The sequence below is a fragment of the Aythya marila genome, assembly GCF_965140915.1.
Source record: "Aythya marila genome assembly, chromosome: 10".
Classification (NCBI taxonomy): Eukaryota; Metazoa; Chordata; class Aves; order Anseriformes; family Anatidae; genus Aythya; species Aythya marila.
The window spans coordinates 10,049,724-10,070,895 of record NC_139051.1 but is presented as its reverse complement, the minus strand read 5'-3'; the positions used below and the strand labels follow the sequence as shown (position 1 = coordinate 10,070,895).

The 21,172-nt window shown below is 44.2% G+C and overlaps 1 protein-coding gene across 10 annotated transcripts in view; it reads left to right on the top strand.

Moving 5' to 3' along the window:
* The first annotated feature begins 4,004 nt into the window (after window positions 1-4,004).
* Window positions 4,005-21,172, top strand: part of SLC6A6 (solute carrier family 6 member 6) — a 57,362-nt gene continuing 40,194 nt past the window's right edge. Inside the window, exons 1-4 of one of the 10 annotated variants that reach the window (XM_082768248.1) lie at window positions 4,005-4,188; window positions 8,425-8,460; window positions 10,919-10,984; window positions 15,405-15,461. In XM_082768248.1, coding sequence (XP_082624374.1) covers window positions 10,930-10,984; window positions 15,405-15,461 — 112 coding nt within the window. In that variant the 5' untranslated portion in view covers window positions 4,005-4,188; window positions 8,425-8,460; window positions 10,919-10,929. Of the gene's footprint in view, window positions 4,189-4,566; window positions 4,732-8,424; window positions 8,461-10,918; window positions 10,985-11,610; window positions 11,724-15,404; window positions 15,462-21,172 lie in introns of those variants that run through there. The other 9 variants (XM_082768245.1, XM_082768252.1, XM_082768249.1 and 6 more) reach the window with 9 other exon arrangements.

The following is a 21,172-nucleotide window of genomic DNA, read 5'->3' as shown; positions in this document are numbered from 1 at the left end:
CTTCTTCCACAAACACATGTGAGTGCTTCAGTCCAGGCTGTTTCATTCCTCTGGGTCTGCCCCTCACTGGAGGAATCAGCTCCTGTAAAGCAACAGGCATTTCTAAACTATCCCACTGCTCGGAAGGGGCCCACTCTAGCCTTTGAGACGTGCAAAATGCCTCAAATTAATATGTAATTATCTTGATGTAGGGAAACGATCAGCGGAAGCAATCCCATAATGGCTGGGCAGTTTGTAATATAAACAAAATAGGCCACTAGCAGTAGTATTAAAATCACATTTTAAATAGAATTTAAAGCCAATGGGGCTACTTTTCAAGAATTCCTGTGGTTTTTAGCTGTCTTTGGGTTTGACTGATAAACTGGGTGGATTGATTCCATCACCAGCAGGTTCACGTGATGGGAAGTATACCAAAATCGCAGGTCATGTTTTGATTTCTGTTTGGTATTTTATTTGTATATGATTTAAATGGATAAACTAACAAAAAATTAACTGTCCAGGCCATAATTTCATCTAAAATAAACACAGACTAAAACTACAGCAACTTAGTGGATTGCACGGATTAGTGAAATATCCTGGTACGTAATAGCAATAGCAACAGTTCTGTCCCCTGATTTAGTAATGCTTAAAATCTGCAATCCAGAGTCACTGCATGATGTTTAAATCCTTCATAAAATCTGCCTCCTTTTTTCAGGCTCATGGTCCTTTCCCACACAGGGGAACCCCAAAGGCTGCCCCTGTCTAGCTTTATATAGGAAATCTGTGTTTGGAGACGTGTTACTGCAGTCAGCTTATTCAGAGCATCTTTTTGCTATTCTCACCTACGCCCTTCTTTACAGATAGTGCTCTGCACTTGCCCCTTAAATTTCTGCTGGACTTTGCATCTGGAATAAAATTTGATTTTTTATTTTAATATTTATATGCAAAATCTTCCCAATCCCTGCAAAACTGGCTCCTTGTTCTTGCCTTGCTGTGGTCCTGAGTATATTTCCTTTAACAGGCACAGGTTGAGAAGAAACAAGTTTTTGTCCTGAAAAAGCAAGAAATATTAAACCCACTTTGATTTGAAAATGAAGGAGAGTTTGCTGATGAGCATATTTTAGATCCTGGTGGAGCATATTTTAGATGCTGGTGTGATATTCCTCCCTCCAGCTGCCTCACCTGACAGAAATCTGCTCCACCTCTGCTGCAGACTTGTGTTAATACGCATCCATCTGCGAAATTAGGCACTCACATCACTGCCCCTTGAGACCTCCTTTGCAGGGTGCAGATACAGCAAATCTCTTCTGACTTCCGTGCCTTCTCGGTAGATTTCCACACGTTATAGCCAAGCTGGGGATTTGGCCCAGTGTCTTTTTTAAAACCTGTGACCCAGACGTGGAGATTAAAGACGAGTTATGTTATTGGATTAAACAGATACAAGAGGCACTCACGGTATCAGCATCCAACACCTTAAAACTCCAGAAAGCAGATCAGCGTGTGAATGGGGAATATGGGCTCCAGAAAGAGGCAAAACACAAAGGAAGACTAACCTGTGCCTTGGCTAAATGTGCAAAAACCTGCAGCTCTGGCTGATGTGCAAAGCAGTCATGGGAACATTATATTGTGGCTTTCTACTGTATCTTAATACTGGGTACGTTTTGGATCTGCTATACGAGTCATATGAACTACACCTACCTGTAACCACAGCGATTTTGGCCTGTCTTACTTAAGTTTGGGTTAATGCTCTCATGGTGGGTTTTTAAGGGGTTAGGCTTGATTCCGCTATTAATGGCACCACCGCACATCAAAATCAATGGAACTGCAGAACTAAAATTAGTAACAGATTAAAGCCAGACCTACAGTAAAAGGATAACAATTTAAGGCACCACTTATATTCTTAATATTATACACATGCTTCTGCTTTGTAATTTGGGCTCTAACTTGTGATTTTGGTTACATAAGAGCCGGAGGAGCCAGAAGCACTTGAGCTGCTGTACACCGCTGCAGCTGAAGGCAGTGTGCCCCCAAATATTCATCAGGCACATTTTCAGAAGTCGTGCTGTCTCATAATGAAACAGCAGGCAGCGATGCACATATTTATAGCACAAAAGGACTAATTATTATTATTATTCCACTTAGTTCCAGGTACTGTTTACATGCTTCTGATTTCAAAACAGCATTGGCTGTGGTTTTCTTCCCCCAAACACTTTTTTTTTTTTTTTCAAACGCAGAGAGCAACCATGTGCTGTGTGTGGCTGACTTTTCTTTTACAGAGCACGGAACAACAGAACAAGAGAGGGCCAGAGACAGAAAATACAGGCTTTGATTCCTCTAGAGAACTTGAGCAAAATGTTCCGCTGCTGTCAGTGGTACAGCTGTGCTGGCAGGATCCTCAGCAACATGTAGCTCCAGCCACTACTTTTCATTTCACTGGTGTGACTGCCGGTTCCTGGTCAGCCTCGAGGCATCCTCACCGCAACTCAACAAGTGTCTGCGCCGGTGAGAAATGTTTTGCCTTGCTCCCTGGTGCGGCCACAGCCGCCTGTGTTTGTGGTCCCTCGTGCAGCCTCACAAAATGCTAGCTGCCTTCAGCAAACGATGCCTAGGAATCCAGAGCTGCAATACACCAGAAACCTGAATCAGAAGGCGTAGGTGGCAGCATGCGCTACATCGTGTAATTAGTTTAAACCAGTCTGTTTAGAGGAGATAGCTCTTCGATTAGCTGCACATATCAGATACCTGTATCTCTTTTTTTCAGATTAGGGACCTTTTGCAAATCAACTTGGATACTGCACCGGAGTCAGGCAAAATGAGTGGCATGCCTGTGGCACACGGTACCTAGCGTCCTGCACTGCTAGCAATGAGCACTCAGAGGGAATGCAGTTCTCTGTGTTTTTGCATGAGCCAGCCAAGGAAAGAAGCCTTTTCTAGAGACCTCCCTGGAGGCTGCCCTGATGGAATTTGGCCCCTCAGCAGCCTGTGTGTAGGTGGTGGGTTTCACAGCCGCGTCGCTCTGTGACTGCCAGCCTAGTGTGCGGTGTGGGCAGGTGGGGTCTGGTGGCAGGGAAAGCCTTGGGGAGCTGGGATGCGGGAAGTATGGGCTCCTCTGTGAGCAATCCCTGCGGGTCCCAGTGCACACGGTGAGCACCCGGGGACTTCTGCAAAATGCTGACGCCCTCGGATCTCCTTTTTCCAGCTGCTCTGCCCCTGTAACTAACCGGTATTTCACGGTACAGCGTATCTCCCCAAGTCTCCTGCAGGGGCTGAAGGAAAATGCCTAGCGAGCCCACACACTGCTGAATCCTTGTATGAACAGAACTGCGGGAGATGAGGGTAGGGGACACACACCCCAGTCGTGTCCCCGTTCGCCGGCAGGAGCAAGGCACCGGCTTTCGGTGCAGCGAAAGCCAAGGCAGGACAAACCGCAGCCCTGCTCGCCCCCAGGCTCACTCCGTTGTGCTGCCGGGAGCCGGGCTGCCGGGGGCTGCGTTTTTTGGGAGGCGACGGCAGCCGAGAGCCGGGAGCCAGGCACCTGCCGGGCCCCGCCGCTTGCCGCCGCCTCCAGCCCCACCGAGAACCCCCAAACCTGCCGGAGCGGCACCGGGACCGGCGGCCGAGCTCCCCCGCGCTTCATCCCGGAGTATGTGATGTCCAAACCAGCAGCCGGGGAGCCGGGCGAAGGGCCGGCCAGCCCCGGTGACACCTCGGGCGGATGCTTTGTCTGCGAGAAGGGCGCTCTTTGTGCGGCAGCGAGCAGCCCAGCCGGGGGGAGCGGGGCGCGGGGCTGCGGGCGGCTCCCCCAGCCCGAGGCCGGCTCCGGGCGGCCCGGGGAGAAGCGGGGGGACTCCCAGCCGACCCCCCCCCGTCTCGCTGCCCCGCTCCCCCAGCCTCCAAACCCCTCCCCGCGGCCGGTTGCCAGCCCGAGCTCCGCCGCCTGCTCTGCTGCATGGCCCCTCCTTCCCCCACACCCCTTCCTTTAGGCTCCCCCCTCCCCAGCAAAGAAGAGGCCGTGCCGGTGTTTTTCCACTCAGCAGGATGGGTGATGCTCAAAGCTCCCTCATTAGACAACAGACACGAGAGGTCAGGAAGAAAGCGCTTATAAATCACCGGCGCCCCCCGCCCGGCGCTGCTAGTCGCGCCGCACCGTTCCGCCGCACGGCCGCAGGGGCGCAGCGGCGCGCAGGCTCCGCGCCCAGCGGACCGCAGGTACCGGCGCCTCCCGGGCGGGAGGGAGGGCGGTGGGGCCGGAGCCGAGCCGAGGGAACAAAGGGGAGCCGAGCCGAGCCGAGCCGTGCCGAGCCGTGCCGTGCCGAGCCGGGCAGCGCCCAGCCTTTGTCCGCGCCTCCCCTGCCTCCCCGGGCGCGCGTTCCCTTCCCCCTCCATTTATTATTTGCTCCTTTCCAGCTGTCTCCTCACCCGGCTTTTTTTTTTTTTTTTTTTTCCTCTCTTTTTTTTTTCTTTTTTTTTTTTTTTTTCTCTTCCCCTCTCCCCCCTCCTCCTTACGTTAACTTTTTTTCCGAGATAACAGTTCTCAGCCTGCAATTAACCACTTGCTGGCGGCCCTCCAGAACATCCGCGGAGCACGCTCCTCTCATCTCTGCTCTCCTCCCCACTCCCCGGCTATTTTTTGCCCGTTTGCGCTCTCCTTCCCTCCCCCTCCCACCGTATTTTTTCTGGCTGCCTTGCGCTAACCTCGAGTGAAGAGGTTGGTACGGGCACAGCTCCATCTGATGCTCATGGGCCTACCTGGTGGGTAATACAGCTGCTGTGCTTCCTTTGCTTATTTATATATTTTTTTTCGTTGATCCTTGGTGAAGCTGAAATCAAAGTTGTGATGGGCTTTAGGGAAGGGACTGCCTGGGGCGCGTTGGGGAGCTCAGCATGATGCAAAGGGGCAAGAGTGCTGGGGGGACCGGGGTCCACATCTCACCCGCTGGCTTTAAGGTCGTGAATGCCCATCTCCATCTGAGCCTGTACCAGGCAGCGTGTGGGAGGACGTGCAGGGTTTCCATATAAGAACATGGGAGAATTTATTTCACACAGGCGAAGAAATGTGCAGAGTGTGTATTTGTGAAACAGAAGGCGAGCTGTGTTTTCCTCAGGCAGCTCCGATAGTGGCAAAACTTTGTATTTATAAGTTGAAGAAGCTGATTTATACGGTTTAATAAGAGCTATGTTTAAAGGAAATCATTGATGAAAAAGTAGTGGGAGAAGATCCAGGGAAACACGAAGAAACACAACCTCACACATATTCCAGCATGGTTTGTACCAAGGTGTAAAGATGGAGTTTTTGCTTAGTTCCCATTTTTCTAACCGTATTGGGAAAGGCATTAAGAAAATGTTCTGAGAGGAGCTAGTTACGTTGATAGTGCTATTTTGGTAACTGCAATATTTTTTCACTTGCATGTCAAAATGTCTCGAGTTTTGGACGTGCAAAAAAGCAAGGCAGCCCCGTCCATGAGACATGTCAGTGTAATTCAGTGCTTGGATGACAGTTGCTACCGGTTTAGATTTTATGGGTTCAGGAGTAAAACGGTTCATTAAAACCTGCTGCTGTGGAATTTGGAGAGGAGAGGCTTTGGCAAAAAAAAACTGGATGTTTTGGATGGCCGGGTGTTTACTTCTAGGTTTGGATTTGGGTGAGCTGACTGCTTTTTGGCATTGTCTACCCTTGCATGAGTATTACGGAGAGATTGCCCTGAAGGCTGTCCCAGAAGTACGCTGCTGGGATTGTCCAGAGGGTGTTTTTTTTAAGAAAAATGTGTAAGCAGCTGAGCAGCCAGCAACAGGACGGTGTCACTCACCCAGAGCAAGGAGTAAAATTGAGGCTGAAGCACGAGCGTGGCGGGAGGTTGTTTTAGTTGCCCTGGTTAGACCGACACTGGAAACTTTATTTTCGGCACTTTCAGAGATAGCATCTTTGTATTTCCTCTTCAACTGTCTCTTCCTTTTCTCTGCTTTGCATTCGTGTTGTTGGTTTGTTTTTTTTTTTCTCTTCATTTGCGTGCATCTCACCTTCTCTTTTCCTTCCCCTTCTCACCTTTCCCATGCTTTGCGATGCTTTGAGACAGCACCCGCTGGAGGGCGACAGACACCTTTCCTCCCGGTGGGGTCCCCGTGTTGCCCCGCGTGTGGGCAGGGACCCAAGCCCACAGCCCGAGAGACGAAAGGCCGCTTCTCGCTGTCATTTATTAACCTGCATTTTTTTTATTGTGCGGTCCCAGGGTTATTTTCTATCACACCTTGCAAAAAGCAGGAGATTGCAGATGGCACTGTGATATTTGGAGGTACTGGGAAGGTGGTTGCGTGCTTGGGGGTGCTAGATCAATATCCTGGGTCTCATTGTTTGTTTGGGGAGTTTGGGCTAGAGTCCAGTATAAATTTGGAATAATTCAAATGCTACTGATTTTAATTTCATTTTACTTTTCTGTAATTAAGAGCAAAATGTTGTTGGTAGTCACCAAGATGTAGCTCTGGAGGGGTTTGCCTTGATGTTTCTTACATGGCAGAAGTGAAATGATTGGGCAGTGGCAGGAGGCTTCAGTGCATTTGAAATCTTGTGTGAAAAGAGGTACAACAATGCTGGGGAAGATAGGAAGGCACTTTTAGTCGGTGTGTTCTTTCTGCACGGTGCTTCTGAAAGCCCCTGTGCCTGAGCATAGCTCTATTTGTAAAACCTCAGGGATGAACTTGTCTTTCAGCTTATCATTGCAAATATTTCAGTGAGTTTTCCCTTAAATCAATACTCTGCATAGCCAAGACTGAGCAACATCTTGGTGGCTTCCAGCCAAGTCCTGTTGGCTGGCTGTTTCCAAAGAGACTCTCAGGCACAAGCCTTTCAGTTGGTCTCCAGGGCAGTGATGCTCCCAGGATTTTCCTCAATGCACCTCAAGACTCACCAGCAAACCCCTGTTATTTTAATTTTGTCCTTTCTAGCTTTAACCAGTGCCCCAGGGTTTGGATACAAACTGCCAGTTCCACCAGTAAGGGGAGTCTCTCTACACTGGTGCCTTACCCAGGCATTTAATCACGCTGGCAAATGACTGAAAAGATTATGCTAATTTGTTTCTTTTAAATTTAACCGTATTACAACACATAAAAATGGATGGGAAGCCATGGTAGTTAAAGCCTTTTGCAAGTAATGCTTGTTTGATTGGTCATACTAATAAATTGTAGATCGTTTAAGTGCAGCTTTGAATAGATTAACTACTAGGATTAGTGCCTTTAACTTCTCATCACTAACTTCACTTATGTGAAAGGGGGACTGCTTGCAGGACTGGGTCCCTGGCATTTGGAGGAAAAGCATGAGGATGAAAATTCAGTAATTTAACAATTGTTGAATTTCTCCCATAAATGCATACTTACTTGAATCCTCAGCTGTTGTAGTGCCATGGATTTAATTGATTTGTGCTAGCCGAGTATCATCCCAAGGCATGTAAACTCTAGGCAATACTCTTTAAATTACTTACAGAGTAGCTAATATTGATATAAGATAATGTAGTAGGAATTAAATGAGACTGCTGTTGTGCATTATCCTTCCCCTTGTCTGCCACAGCCAGCCATTGGAAGGGCTGCTACCATGCTGCCGGTCTGTGATTCTGAAACTGCAGTGGAGTCAGCATCTGCTGCATTTCTTTCAGTCTCTTTTTTTGGTGTGTCTACATTCACACAAACAAAAAGCAGATTGGTACCAGCCCTAAACCCTGCCCCAAGAGCATCCACAAATCCCTCCAGCTCAGCTGGTGGATGGGGAGTGTGAATCAAGTCCATGTTCTTGCCAGCCAGCTGTGGGTGGGCAGCAGCAGGCGGATGGCATGAGGCTGCACAAGGGTGGTTGGTAAAACCCATGTGCTGCTGGGCAGGCTCGTTCATTTTAGCAGTTACTGGATTTCCTGTTGTGGTTCTTTGTTGCCCAGAATGGTCACAGCCTCAGAGAACGCCTTCACTGCCATGGCTGCAGGACTTGGGTTTGAATGCAGCTGGTGCTAGAGTGCTGGCATGGAAAAATGATTACGCAGTGCCAAAGTACAGCAGAAACACTCTGCTTTAGGGTGTTGGGGTAGGTAGGCTGCCCACAGGTTGGAGGGCAACCCATACGTAGAGCTACAGGGCTATCAGCGAGCTGGAATGCAGTTAAAAGTTCTTCCTTTTTCTTCAGGTCACGTGGCATTTGCATTTTATTTCACTGCTGCAGTTTCCTTACTCTTGAAACATATAGGCTTTTTTTTTTCTGTTTTCACTGAATGAGATAAGAAATAATCTTGTTTGCCTTTGTAGTGCCTTCTGTGTCTTGATGTTCTTCAAAACTATAAGCTCACACAGATGAAATTCAGAAAACACTATGCATGATAATGTTAAAACATGCCTGACTTTTTGTGGACCCATTTTTTTTCTTTAAAATATTTTTTTTGCCTTTTCTTTTTCTTTTTTTTTTCCAAACAGGAAGAGAATATCCACTCAGGAGAGACTCTTCTTCATGTAAGTGTTATTTATGCTTGTTTATGAAATTACAAAAGGGTTATAAAGATGATTAAAACGTTCCAATACTGAACATTTGCCATCTGTTCGTAGAAACCAAGTATAGAGCATGTAAAAATAGGCTGTAGTTATACAGTAATAATGCTCAGCAACTGTTATCTTAAATCTATCTATCTGTGCAGTTCTTCTGTGCATAACACTGCAGAATTTAGAAACCATTGCAAAGCACTTTGCAGACATTTAAGCAGCATGCCTGTAAAGTTGGTGTGTAAATCCTGGAGGGACAGTATTAAAGTGGTTTGCCCACAGCAGAGGGGAACCACGGGTGAGGGCTCGTTTTAGCATCCCAGAGTCCCTGGTCCCCAAACCCCGTGACAAGAACCAGCTTCTCCACCTTGGATTGTACAAAATCCAAGTTCTGTCTGTAGAGCCATTTGTTCGTGTGCACGTGTGCTAGAGCGTGCATGTATATGTGTGGGTAAGAGAGAGCGTGTGTACGCCCATTTGGCCTCAAATAACAGCGAGGTATTTCAGGCCTTTTCTACAACCTGTGGTGATACCCTTTAAAATTAGACTCAATGCCTCTCTCCGTTGGTGAATACTGTTGCAAATGTATTGTGAAAGCATTTGGCTCCAGGCTGAACGCTTGGTCTGCATGAGCCCAGTACAGTATTCCTCATGGGACAAAGAAAGCTGCACGTTGTAAAAATCCAACAGTTTTTCTCCACATCACCTACTGACATGGTTTGCTTGCAGATCTCTGATTTGAAAACTGAGTAGGAGAGTAAGCTCTGCTCTGATTAGGAAATAAATCTGATTAAATGTTTTAAGGGGCTGCATAGATGAAGATTCTCGTTGCCTTAATGCAAACTTAGCTTAGCAAGGAAAATGACTGCATTGTTCCCAATGCAGGGCCCGCTTTGCATAACTCCGAAGCATGTACTGTGTCAAGTGGCATGGCAAGCCCACGAGCGCTCACGTCAGGCTGATTTCCCATAAATCAACATTTTTTTGGAAAAATAACATATATCTCTGAATTGCAGCACTCCATTATGCTTGCGTAGCAACTGCTGGTTAATGAGTAGCAAAACGCCGTGTGGTAACAAATGTTTTTTTGCTATTGTTGAGCTGGAATGTTAGTTCAGCTTCTAGATAAAAGTGGCTTGCGCAAGGCGCCCTGGTAAACCATGATTTCTGTGGCTTGTATGGTAGTTCTGTAGGCAACCGTGGTCTGCTGTTCCCCTGCCCTGTGCTTCCCTTCATTTTCCATGTCAGCCGGGAGGTGGGGTTAGGTAAAGGCAGGGAATTGGCGGCCCTTTGAACCCAGCCAAGCACGAGCGTGAGGCCAGTTGCCAGTCAAGCATCTGCGGCAAACACTCTTTATTCCCGTTGTGTTTCTAGCAGAAACATTGTAAGACACTTCATTTAATAGCTTTAAACTGCAAGTGTTCTTTGGCTGGTTTTATGGATGTCATAGAGCAAGCTCTCTGAAGAACAGACAGTAGTAAGAGAAAGAAACCCCTACAAAGGATTAAAGAGTCATCCTTTCCTCTAGCTGGAATCCTAGCTGAGACTAGATCAGGAGTCCGTAGCCTTGAGAAGGTACATCACCATTATTAAAAGGCAACAGAGAGGGAAAAATTCGAGAAGGCTTTTGATTATTGCAGTTTTCATGATGAGTATTTCATTCCAGTATGGGAAATTCAAAATGTGCTTCCCAGAGATTTTAAATGGGAAACAGTGAGGGGGGAAAAATCACCTTTAAAAGAAGAAGCTCCCAAATAGAGAAGAACCCAAACAGATGAACCCTACAGAAGTGACTGTATGGTGTCTGGAAACCACAGAATAAGCGTGCAGCCCAGTGCAGCACAGGTCTGAAGAGTTTTCTCTGGAGATTTCACTATCACAAGCAAATAATCAGGAGCCTCCTAAGTCTGATATATGTGCTCCAAAACGAATGAATAATGAAAGGTTTGTGGTTCGTAGGCCATTTGCGGTGCAGCCTTCCATCACCTGCTGTGGCTTTTCAACAGCTAACGGCGAGCTTTAAGCATCAGAGCCTCCCTCTTCTGGTTCTGTGCATGAAATATGACAACTTTGACTCGATAACTCTACTTGTGCCTGTCTATGCATTGGCTCCCTTTGGCTTCTTCAACTGTGTGGGTTTCCAAGAGTTAAGCTTCAGGGACGGGGCTAGCGAGGCTGTTGCAAGGCAGCAGGATCCTGAGGCATCAGGACAGGCACCCTGGCCTCTGCCCGCTGAGGTGGCGAATGCTCAGTGGGGATTAACCCCTCGGGCCTGCACATTGGACCGGGCACCGTGACAGGAGGTGGCCGCTGTGAGAAAGGACTCTTTGTGACAATAACCAGCCTTATGTAGTTGTAATGATAAGAAAGGGACCATCTTATTGTAGTCACTTTGCGACAAATACTACCACAATTCATTACTTTCCATCAGTGCCTCATCCTATGGAGGAATCACCACTGCCCATCTACATTGAGGAGGGGACAGAAGTCCCGATTGGTGAGTGCAGTTGGGATGGGTTATTTTTAAGGGGGGGTATATCGTACTTGGGTTTTATATTCCTCACATGTGTATACCCGTTTGTCAATGAACATTCTAAGGCTTGTTGCAAATGTTTGGTTTTTTTTGTTTGTTTATTTGCTTTTTTTTTTTTAATTTTAATTTCTTAATACAAGTGTATTTTAGAGTTCTTGAGAATTGATATATGCTGCTAGTGTTGGTTTCCAGCTAATCATGAAGCAAAGTATGTAATTTATGCAGCAACTTCCGTGCAGGATCTCTTACCAAAGGGCCATGAGTATCAGAAGAGGTAGTTCCCGGTTCAGCCTTTGACCTCGGTGTTGAGATACTCAGAATATTCTGCCAGTTGGGTCAGCAGTTTTTGCCCTGCTGACACTGTCCTGCCCAGCAGCATGACGCTGCATACACGGCTGAATGGCCAGGAGAGAGTTACAGAGGTTTGCTGTTACCTGTGCTGCCCATCCCCAGTTCTGAGCTCTGCTGCAGGTCTGTTGTCACTGCATGGATCTATAGACTCGCTTTTGTTCTTGTTTTATTTTGTGGTGTTGGTGTTTTGTTTTTGTTTTCTTTTAAATAGATAAGCAGTCTTTCAGATTACCCATAAAGAAAGAGACTAACAGATCAGTAAGTGTATCTGTGGTGATCTCTTTGGACTATAGAAGGCTGTGACTGCATCATTTCCAGAGCCACTTATTCAGCCAGTTCTTGGATGCATTCAGTAAGTGTGCCTTGGCTACCACCTGCAGAGTCTGCACAGTTGAGCAGATGTGTCTCTTCAAATAACTTTTTCTTGCTATACATCTTGAATTTTTCCACCCCTGCATTTATGCAATACTCCTTGTCCTACTATCTTTTGAGCTAGATTAATTACCTGCCTCTACACATACTACCTTAAAGGTATTTATAGCTGGATCTCAGCCCAGGAGTTTTCTTATTTATAGACTATATTAATTTATTTCTCTTACTCTCTCCTTAGATTATTTTTATTGTCCTTATTTGTATTTCCTTTATTTTTCTATCTTCTTAGTAATCTCTGGAGACCTGAACAGCTCACACGGTGGTTGTTTTGACATAGCATTATGCTTTAGATTTCCATATCATCCCTTCATATGTACACATCCAAAAATATCTTAGCTTTTGACCCTTTCCTGCATCACTCAGAAGCATCACACATAGAAACTGAATTATGTGGCTAGTCTTACCTGCAGTCACCTTTAGGTCTTTCTTTGGTTCACAGCTTTGCAGCCAGCTGTTATCAGGCAACGTCACTGCTCTCCTGAGATGTAGGGCTTTATACTTCTTAGCAGTAAATCCCCATCCCATTGCATGCCACTTACTGATATTATGTAGGACTGATTTAAGATAGTACGCCTACATGATTTTAATGCCCTGGATTTTTTTCATTTACAGAGAAGTTGTTGCTGTTTTATCATATATAGAGCTAAGAAGTACTTAAAATTTTGTATTTTGATACCTATTACATTTGTTTTCTATATATTACTCCAAACACCTTTCCCAGTTCCATCATTCTTATTTGCATACTTTCCCCTAGTTTTCTTTCCTCTATTTATAATTGTAATGTTAAAACTGACAGGCTTAGCTCTCTCTTTTTCTTCATGTTTTGCCTTTTCTTGTTATGTAGTTAGTATATTGTTGCTGTATTCCTTCTATGCATGGTACAATCTGGTCTATCCCACATTACAGATAATGTGTTCCTTACCTCCTCTAAGTGTTCCTTACCTCCTCTAAGGCTGTAGTCACATGAACATCTGTCCCCCTTGTAGAACCATTAGAGCTAAATTCTGTCCTGGACCCTGGTATTTTCATCTTGTCTCTTCCTGCACTGAGGAAACCTTGACTGCTGAGATGGTGGTATCTACACAAAGAAAAAAACTATACAGTCAATAACAAAAGCAACCAACCAAAATAAATAAATAAATAAATAAATAAAAATAAACCACCATATAACAAAAAAAAAAAAAAGGAAAAAAAATAAAAAAGAAAAAACAGCCGTGATAGTTTTAGAATATATTTTTTTAGTGCTGACATGAAGGAGGTTGGATCAGGCTCTGAGATTCAGCAGTAGCTGTGAAATGCCCAGATTGGGTTGGGAAGGGCATCATGTTCATTTATTTTAAATAAACTTCTTGACTGTCAACACAGCAAGTTGTAGTTGAGGGAGGACGAGTGGAAAAAGTAAACGATACGGAGATGAGAGGAAACCACAAGCTCTAAGTTTGGTATTTGAATGCCCAAAATGGGTCAGGGCTTTTATAACAGTTGGGTGCAGTTATCAATCATCAAGCTGGGAGGTCAGCTGCAAAACTCTGGTCTGCGCCAGAGTCTCAGTTCTGGTCCTACTTTCCATTCAGCTTACCAGAGTGATCCAGAGTGAGGTTATCTGCACCTGCACAGAGCAGAATAGGATCTAAAAGAAATCCTTTCTGAATGTAGGCTGGAGAAACATTAAAATGTTTCCTCATCTAAAACACATTTTGAATGTGTTCTGGATGGTATATGGAGTGCACACGATTCTGTCCCAAGCCTGACTGATAGCAGTAGATCGCTTTGTAGCTTCTGTATCTATGAAAAAAATAGAGAAATCAGTAGGTTCTTTCAGAGTCTAAATTTAACAACCCTAATTATTTCAAGCAATTTAAAAAGGAACATAAATCTCACTTGTTTATTACAGCTGCTTCATGAAAACAGCAGATACAAATAATAGCCTATAATGAAAATCTTGCTAACACTGTCATGAATTAACCAACAAAAGAACTGCTGTATGGGATCTGGCCAAAGGCAGCATTTCCTTCTCTGGAGGAAGGGAATTTGCGTCGAGGAGAAGGTGGTTATTACCTAAATGCTGTTTTTATCTCCTTGGGTGAAATGAAGACATTGACATTTCTGCCTAGATGAATAAGACTTTTGATTGGAAAATAGTCTGAGCTCTACATACTTTCTATGTGCTTTAGCACTTCCTCAAGTACATTCCTAGAGGAAGGTAGGTAAGCTAGATGCAAACAAACATGCAAATAAAAATATTTATGAAGAGAGAGAGAATATTTTCTGAGCAGTAGCAAGGAATATACGGAATAACAATAAAAGGGTGCAGTTCAGTTGCTGGCAGACTGCTCAGACACCGTTTCAGCTGTCTTCCCCACAATTAAGCAGTTCAGGAGGTTCAAGGTGAAGAAATAGGCAGAGCAAGCCACTGTTCACCATCACCAGTCATGCTAAGGTCATGGCTGTATTCCCCAGTCATTGTTTGGAACCTCTTGAGTTAAGCACTGAAGAAAACACCCCAGGCCAGACGGTCCAAAATTACATTTTATAAAACAAAAAAAGCAGGAACACAATATTTGTACTGGCAATCATTGTATTTTGGGCCGTACAGAACATCACTGAGGGAATAATTGCCTCCTCGGGGATCAGGGAGCAATAGAGCTGTAGGTTGAGATGTTTGTTTATGTTATTCCTTCCAAGTCACATTTTGAGATGTTAATGTTGTTTAATACCGCCTGTCAAATTAGCTGCAAAGACATACAAATTCAGGATCTAATTCCCCACTGATTTACTCCAGCGCAGCTTTGTTGAGTCCAGCGGCATTGCTATTGCTGTATCCTTGTGTAAACAGGGTCAGAGCCAGACACCTTGTTCAGGGATCGGTCCTGCTGACCTTGAAGCCTGTGGCACTGCTGCTGTAGATCTGAGGCCCTGCGTAGGCAAAATCCCAGTGGCCTGCTGCTGGTCTTACTGCTCCACTCTTGCTAATGAATAGCACTGCCTTAGTGGACTGTACAAGTGTATACAAGTGTTACACAGAACTTGTCTATATAGGATTGTTTCCTCCATTAAATTTTCTCAGTGTGAAGGAAAACTCCATTAGCACTCTGAAGCCATATTCTTTCTGTGGTAATCACAGGTTGTGCTGTAGCCCAGGCTCATTTGAGTGGCCTTGATAAGGGAAGAAGAATTTTCTTGCACGCAGTTTTCTTCTGCTGCTGCACAGACCCTGCTTTTAAGCATCTCTGATGGCTCATTAATGGTAAAAACTTTCTTGGATTTCCAGTCTACTCCTGCTTTGGGGCAGACTCACTGAAAGACAGATGCTTTGTTAGTTTTGTTTCCTCCCTTAGTAAGAAACTTGGAGCTGCCTTTTAAGCGGAGTAAGCATAGGAAACACAGCTTTCTCAGGCAGGGAGAGCATTCAACACCTTAAAGAGAACTGCCTTTGTGTCCATCTAGGAGGTTGCCTTCCCATGTTAGGGAAGAGAACCATTTCTGTCATACATACTTCTGGGTTTGCTCTTTCATGGGGTGCTGGCAAATGGAAAGCTTGATTTTTGCCAGGTGCTGAGTGCCTTCTGCAAGGTATTGAGTGCCCTCCTATCCTTTGCAGCCAAAAAGGAATTGATTGCTCTTGGCATCAGGCAAATTTGGACCCAGAAGACCACAGGTAGTATTTACCAGTTATTTATGTGCATTTGCATGCCAGAGGTTGTCTGAATTGATTTTCCTAGAATAAAAGAGACTTCAGGATTAATGGTACTTGGCCTGCTGCTAAAATCATTATTTTATATTTTGAAAATAATAATAATACAATAATAAGCATGACTTTTATTGCATTGCCATAGGGAAATTACCCTCTTCCCCCACACCCACCTCCCAAATCCCCAAATTAACTACAGCCCAAGTAACTAGTAGCTCTTTAGAGCCATTGCAAATGTGTGAGTGATATACCCTGAATGAGCACCACACGCCAGTGGCACAGTGAGTCACAGGACACATTGTGGAAAGCAATAATTGCTTGGCATGCATTGTAACATTCATTAGTTTTTTTGTTTGGTTTTCTTTAATGAATATGTTTTTACTCTGACAATAAAATCAGTGTTGTCTGATATGCTGACACCAGAGTTTGTTGCTTATTTTTTACTTAACCAGGAGCCTACCTACTTGTCACTCACTGCACACACCTTCTGAATCTGTTTCTTTCCAGCTACTTGTATTGTATATATGCAGTATCAGAATAAGAAGACTGAGCTTTCCATTCAGTATTGTCTTTTCACTTTGCGTTAATCCTCTTCTCCCCTTAAATCCACATCTTCTTTCTTTGTCTGATAGGGTAATTCAGACTGGTTATAAGGGGAAAAAAGTTCACCCTGAGAGGAGTGAAGCACTGGGACGGGTTGCTCAGAGACTGTACAGTCTCCACTCTTGGAGATTTCAGAGCTTGACCATCAGCAAACCAGTCTGATTTTGATGTTGGCCCTGCTTTGAGCAAGAGGCTGCACTACAGAAGTCCCTTCAACCTAAATTATTTTATGGTTCTGTTTAATGCCCAGTTCCTGTTCTGATTCAGCAAAGGCAATGTGGTATCATTAACTCCTTGCTCCCTGTTGGAGTCCACTGTCATTCATCTCAGCATAGAACAGGAGTGACCTCATGAAGGTCAATGAAGTTACAGAAGTTTTACTCATGGAGGATCAAAATCAAATTGTAAATGGTAACCTCAGATGAGAGGAGTACGTGAAATTTGTGTATCTCTGCATTTAGTTGGAATTTTTATCACCACCTTCAGGAATTGCACTTGAGATCTCTTTAAATCTTCATTAGGTGCCAATTGAAGTTACCAGTTAAAGAGTTTCATACATAATTATATCAGGATGATAGATATTTAAAAAGTAGAGATCATCTTTTTTTCCCTTTCCGCTACAAATCTCTTTCTATAGCAGCGCAGCTTCAAGCAGTCTTGAAGAGAGCTCTGGGGTATTTAGGATTTAGCGAGTCACCAACTGGCCTCGCTGTGCCGTTACGTGCTGCTCTCCTCGTGTGGCTGAAGCCACGTGAGGGACTTAATGCTGCACAAAGCATCTGCTTCTCAGCTGAACACCTTCCTAGCCCTGCAGCTGTCTGCCAAAGAGCTGGGGATGTGCAGAGGGGCGTCTGTGAGCTCTACAGGACAGCAAATTCTCATGTGCTGGTCCATATGCAAGCAAAAAAAATCCTTTTGTCAGAATAACTTTATTTTAATGGTGCTTAAAGAAAGCAAAAGCATGCTGAGATTCACCATATCCGTTCTAGGGAATTTTCAACACTGATCTGCTTCCTACATAAAAAATGTAAGAGACCTCCAATTGCTAGGAAGAAGAAATACGGCAATAGTTTTATGGGGTTGCTCTTTCCATATAATTTACCCAGACAATTTGAATTTCTCTGTATCTTTATAATCAATAAGTATGTTGCTTATGCAAACAACTTATTTCCCCTCAGGCTTTGTCAAAAATGAAGCTGACAAATAAGGTTACCTTAGTGGATGGAAAAAAAGTGAATACAGGCAATCAAAAGAATTTTTTGTCCCTTGTTATGCAAGGCAGGATTTGAAAAGCAAGATTTAACAGGACAGACTTGCTTTCATATACTTTTTCTAGTGACTGCTGCCTTCCCTCCTTTGTGACTACATCAATTCTCTCTCCCTGTACCAATCCTCCTTTAAATGATGTAGCAGGTTGCTCCTTCAAATGTGAAAAAGGTGTTGTGTCATGTAGAGGGACTATAGTAGCATAAGATACTGTTAATTACTCAGTGGGGTTCAGGATTTTTTACTCTTCCACTCTTCCTACAGTAAATACAAACTAGAGATTGCAAGTCCGACTCAATAGACAGGATGATACTCACATGAGGAATATAAAGTGATACATGTGAGTGAATCACTTGCATTTCTGCTTCTACAAAACTATCAGAATTTCACATAGCTCTTACCTGGTAACAAAAATCTAGACAGGTAAACTGAAGGAAGTTCTCTTGCTTTCTGTCATCAGCTTACATATGGAGTGTTTTTATGGCTCTCTCAGCTGTTCGTCACGTACCCATCATTTATGCTGGAACTGCAAACAGTTTTCCACCTGTCTATTTATAGCTCTTTTGCACATGAAAAAAAAAAAAAAAAAGTAATGAAAAACAATTGTAGTCGTGTTGAAAACAGCTTTGGATATTAAAGGTTAACGTGCCACATTCATATCTAGTTGTAAGCATTTTCACTTACATGAAATTGCACTAAGAAAGTATTCATCCTCGATGGTTCGGCTTTATGAACTGTGTCTGAACTGGTAAACAGGAGTAGGGTAAGTTTACAGTAGTCAGGTTAGGACTATAAAAGCAACCTGCAATGAAAGCCATCAGCTGGTATTTGTTTGAAAAGATAAGAGAGAGAGAAAACCGCTCATGATGTTCATATAATGTCATGCTATATTTGGGAATGCTTACCTGCAAAAGCCAGCAGAAAAGCAAGTGCCTGTAGCCCACGGGAGTGACACTGGTGTGAAGGTAGGACTGCAGATATTCATTTTATAGTAGAGTCAGCCTCGCTCTTATGAAATTCCCTGCACGGGCAGCAATGCCAGTGTGAATTCAGTGGGGCTTTTGTCCAAGTAGTGTGTGGGATCAGGATGTTGTTTGTGCTTGGTGTGGGCTCGGCACTTTGCAGCCCATGGTATGCAGAAGTGGTTTATATGTTCCTTTCCTTAGAGAAGTGGAGTATTTGTTCTGGTGCTGTCTGGTTTTCATATCTCTTGACATAAAAACGATCGCAGCTCTCTGTACTGATGTCAAAGGGCATCTGTGGCTAGGCAGAGCTGAAAGTACACCTCAGATTAGAATTCGTTCCGAATCGTGGGATGTTTCCAAGTATATTGGTTCAGTGATCAATACAAAAGTCTTACTTCAAACTGGGACCATCAAAATAGATGGGAAATGATCAAGAATTTGTGATTTTTCATGAAATTATGCCCATGGAGAGGCCTGTAGAAGCTATTGATCTCCCTCCTGATGTGCCCTCCGTGAGCACAGCCGTGGTGTGGGGGCTGCCAGCTGCCTTCAGGAGACAGAGCTATGGCTGGAGCCTGTGCCAAGGCTGTTCTGGGATTCCACAAAAAAAATGCCAGCATCCAGCCTTGCAAGCAAGCACCTGGCACCAGCTGCACAAAAACAAATAAACACCACAATGTCTACACAGCTTTTTTTTTTTTTTTTTTTGTGAAAGTCACCAGTTCACGGACCTGTTTTGCAAATTTATGTTCACTCTCTGAGCTCGTTCATCAGCTTTGTCACTTCTGCTTTTAGCATATCCTCTACAGAAATCCCCCCCCTCTCTGTTAGGTCTGCTGTATCAGTAGTTTCAGATTCGTTTCCTGTGTGAAACTTCATGTGCTTAAAGTTTCTGTTCCATTTTTTTTTTCCTTGAAGAGAAGAAAAACAACAACAATGAATTAAACCTTGGTGTGCTTAGGAAATCTTTCACAGCTGATGTCTGTGTGCAGCGGTGCTCAGGTTGGGCACCACATCCACCTGAGTACCACAGCTCCCCCTCAGCCTGCGTCAAAGTCTTCAGCCTTTTTTTGTCACTGTCTCATATTTTTGCTGATAATTGCTGCCAGCACCGAAATCAAGACCGAAATCAAAAGTAGCTCACTCTTATCATAAAGTTTTAGAGCTCATGGCTCTGTCCTCAGGGCTTTGTAACCTTGTCAGGCTTTATAGGCCTGTGGTGGGCCTAGCACCGTGGATCGCATGCGGGTAATGGCTTTGTTCCTGCTACAAGCTGGCCCGCCATTTTCCACCCACAGCGCTGTGTTGCACACAGCTCTTCCTTTCTTTAATGTGCTCTGTCAAAAATCTGAAAAAGCAGGTATTGTGCAGACGGGTACAGGAGCAAAGAAGAAGGAGGATTATTCTCCCCCACCGATGGTACTGGCACCTAGATTTGTGAGAACAAGGTGCTGTATGACCTGTTTTAACAGCTGCCGCAGGTGGGATAGAGTTCTGCCCTTGGTTTTTGTTTAAATTGAGATGAATGGACAGAAACAATAAAAAGTAGCTCTGTCTTTTTATTAATGTGTCCTATGTAGATATGGCAATAGCCTGGTTACAAAGCAGATCAAAGCCTTTAGTGGGTATGGAAAACTTGGCTTGTTTTTCCAAAAGCATGTACTCCTGTATATATGTCTGTTTTCTTCCTATTTAGAAAGTATACTGGAAAAGCGCAGCAATCTTCAGAAAATTGCTTAAGAAAAATTACTGAGCACTAGCATTGGTATACCCAGTAAATTTAGGACTAAATGTAGTAATTAAAAAAAAAAAAAAAAAAAAAAAAAAGAACAGGTGAGGCTGGAATGATTTATTCCCAAGGGGAAAAAAAAAAAAGAAAAAAACACTTCAAAACAATGAATTCATACAATTAATATCTCATTTGCTTTACTGAATGGCTACTTTATTGTTTCTCTACCATGCACTGAGGCATGGCTCTGTTACGATAGCACAGAGAAGGCTCTCAGACATTAACATGCACTGTAAGTGTCTTGCAGATGTGTCACATAGAATCAATACATTATTAACCACATGCAAAAAATTCAATAGGCGCAGCACACAACACTGACTATTCAAGTTCATAAGCTTTGTGAGCGTTAAGATTTTTGTCTTTTTTTTTTTTTTTTTTTTATAGGAGGATGAGAGATGTCTTTTCATAGTTTCTGATGTGGTTCATTAGGGGCAGTAGAACTGGTTTAATCGACACTGAGACTTGAGAATTGCAGTCCACTGAGCAGCAGACCTTTAGAATAAAAAATAAGATACAAGAATGCTTGTTCCTTTAGTCAAAAGTTAGGTAACTGCAAGATGCAAGCTGGTTGAAAAGGTGAGGATGTGCACAGCTCACTGAGTCACCTTTGACAATGCCCTCACTTGGAAATCCATCACTTTGCCCCACCACTTGAATACACTCCTGCATTTTGTTAAGAGCCCTTTCTTAAAGATGAAGGCTTCGAGAGGTGGTATCATGCAGTGAATTAATGTTTTTTCACTTTGACAACAGGAGAGCTGGTAAAGCAGAGAGAGTACGCAGGGAAAGCAGCAGGGAGCTGGTGCTTCATTGCAGCCTATTGACAGTCAGGAGGCTGTTAGCTGGCACCCAGAGGCATTAAATTAGGTCAGCAGTTGGCTTCATGTGAACAAAACCAAGTGGTAACTGGATGTTCTCCCACACATAATTACCAGTACGGTGTACCAGGGATGAGCACTCCATTCATTCTTTCTCCCTCCACCAACCCTTTCTCTGTGGTCCTTTTTGCAAGAGTTGCCCTTGGGCTTTTGTCTGTGAGGGGAGGACAGAGCAGG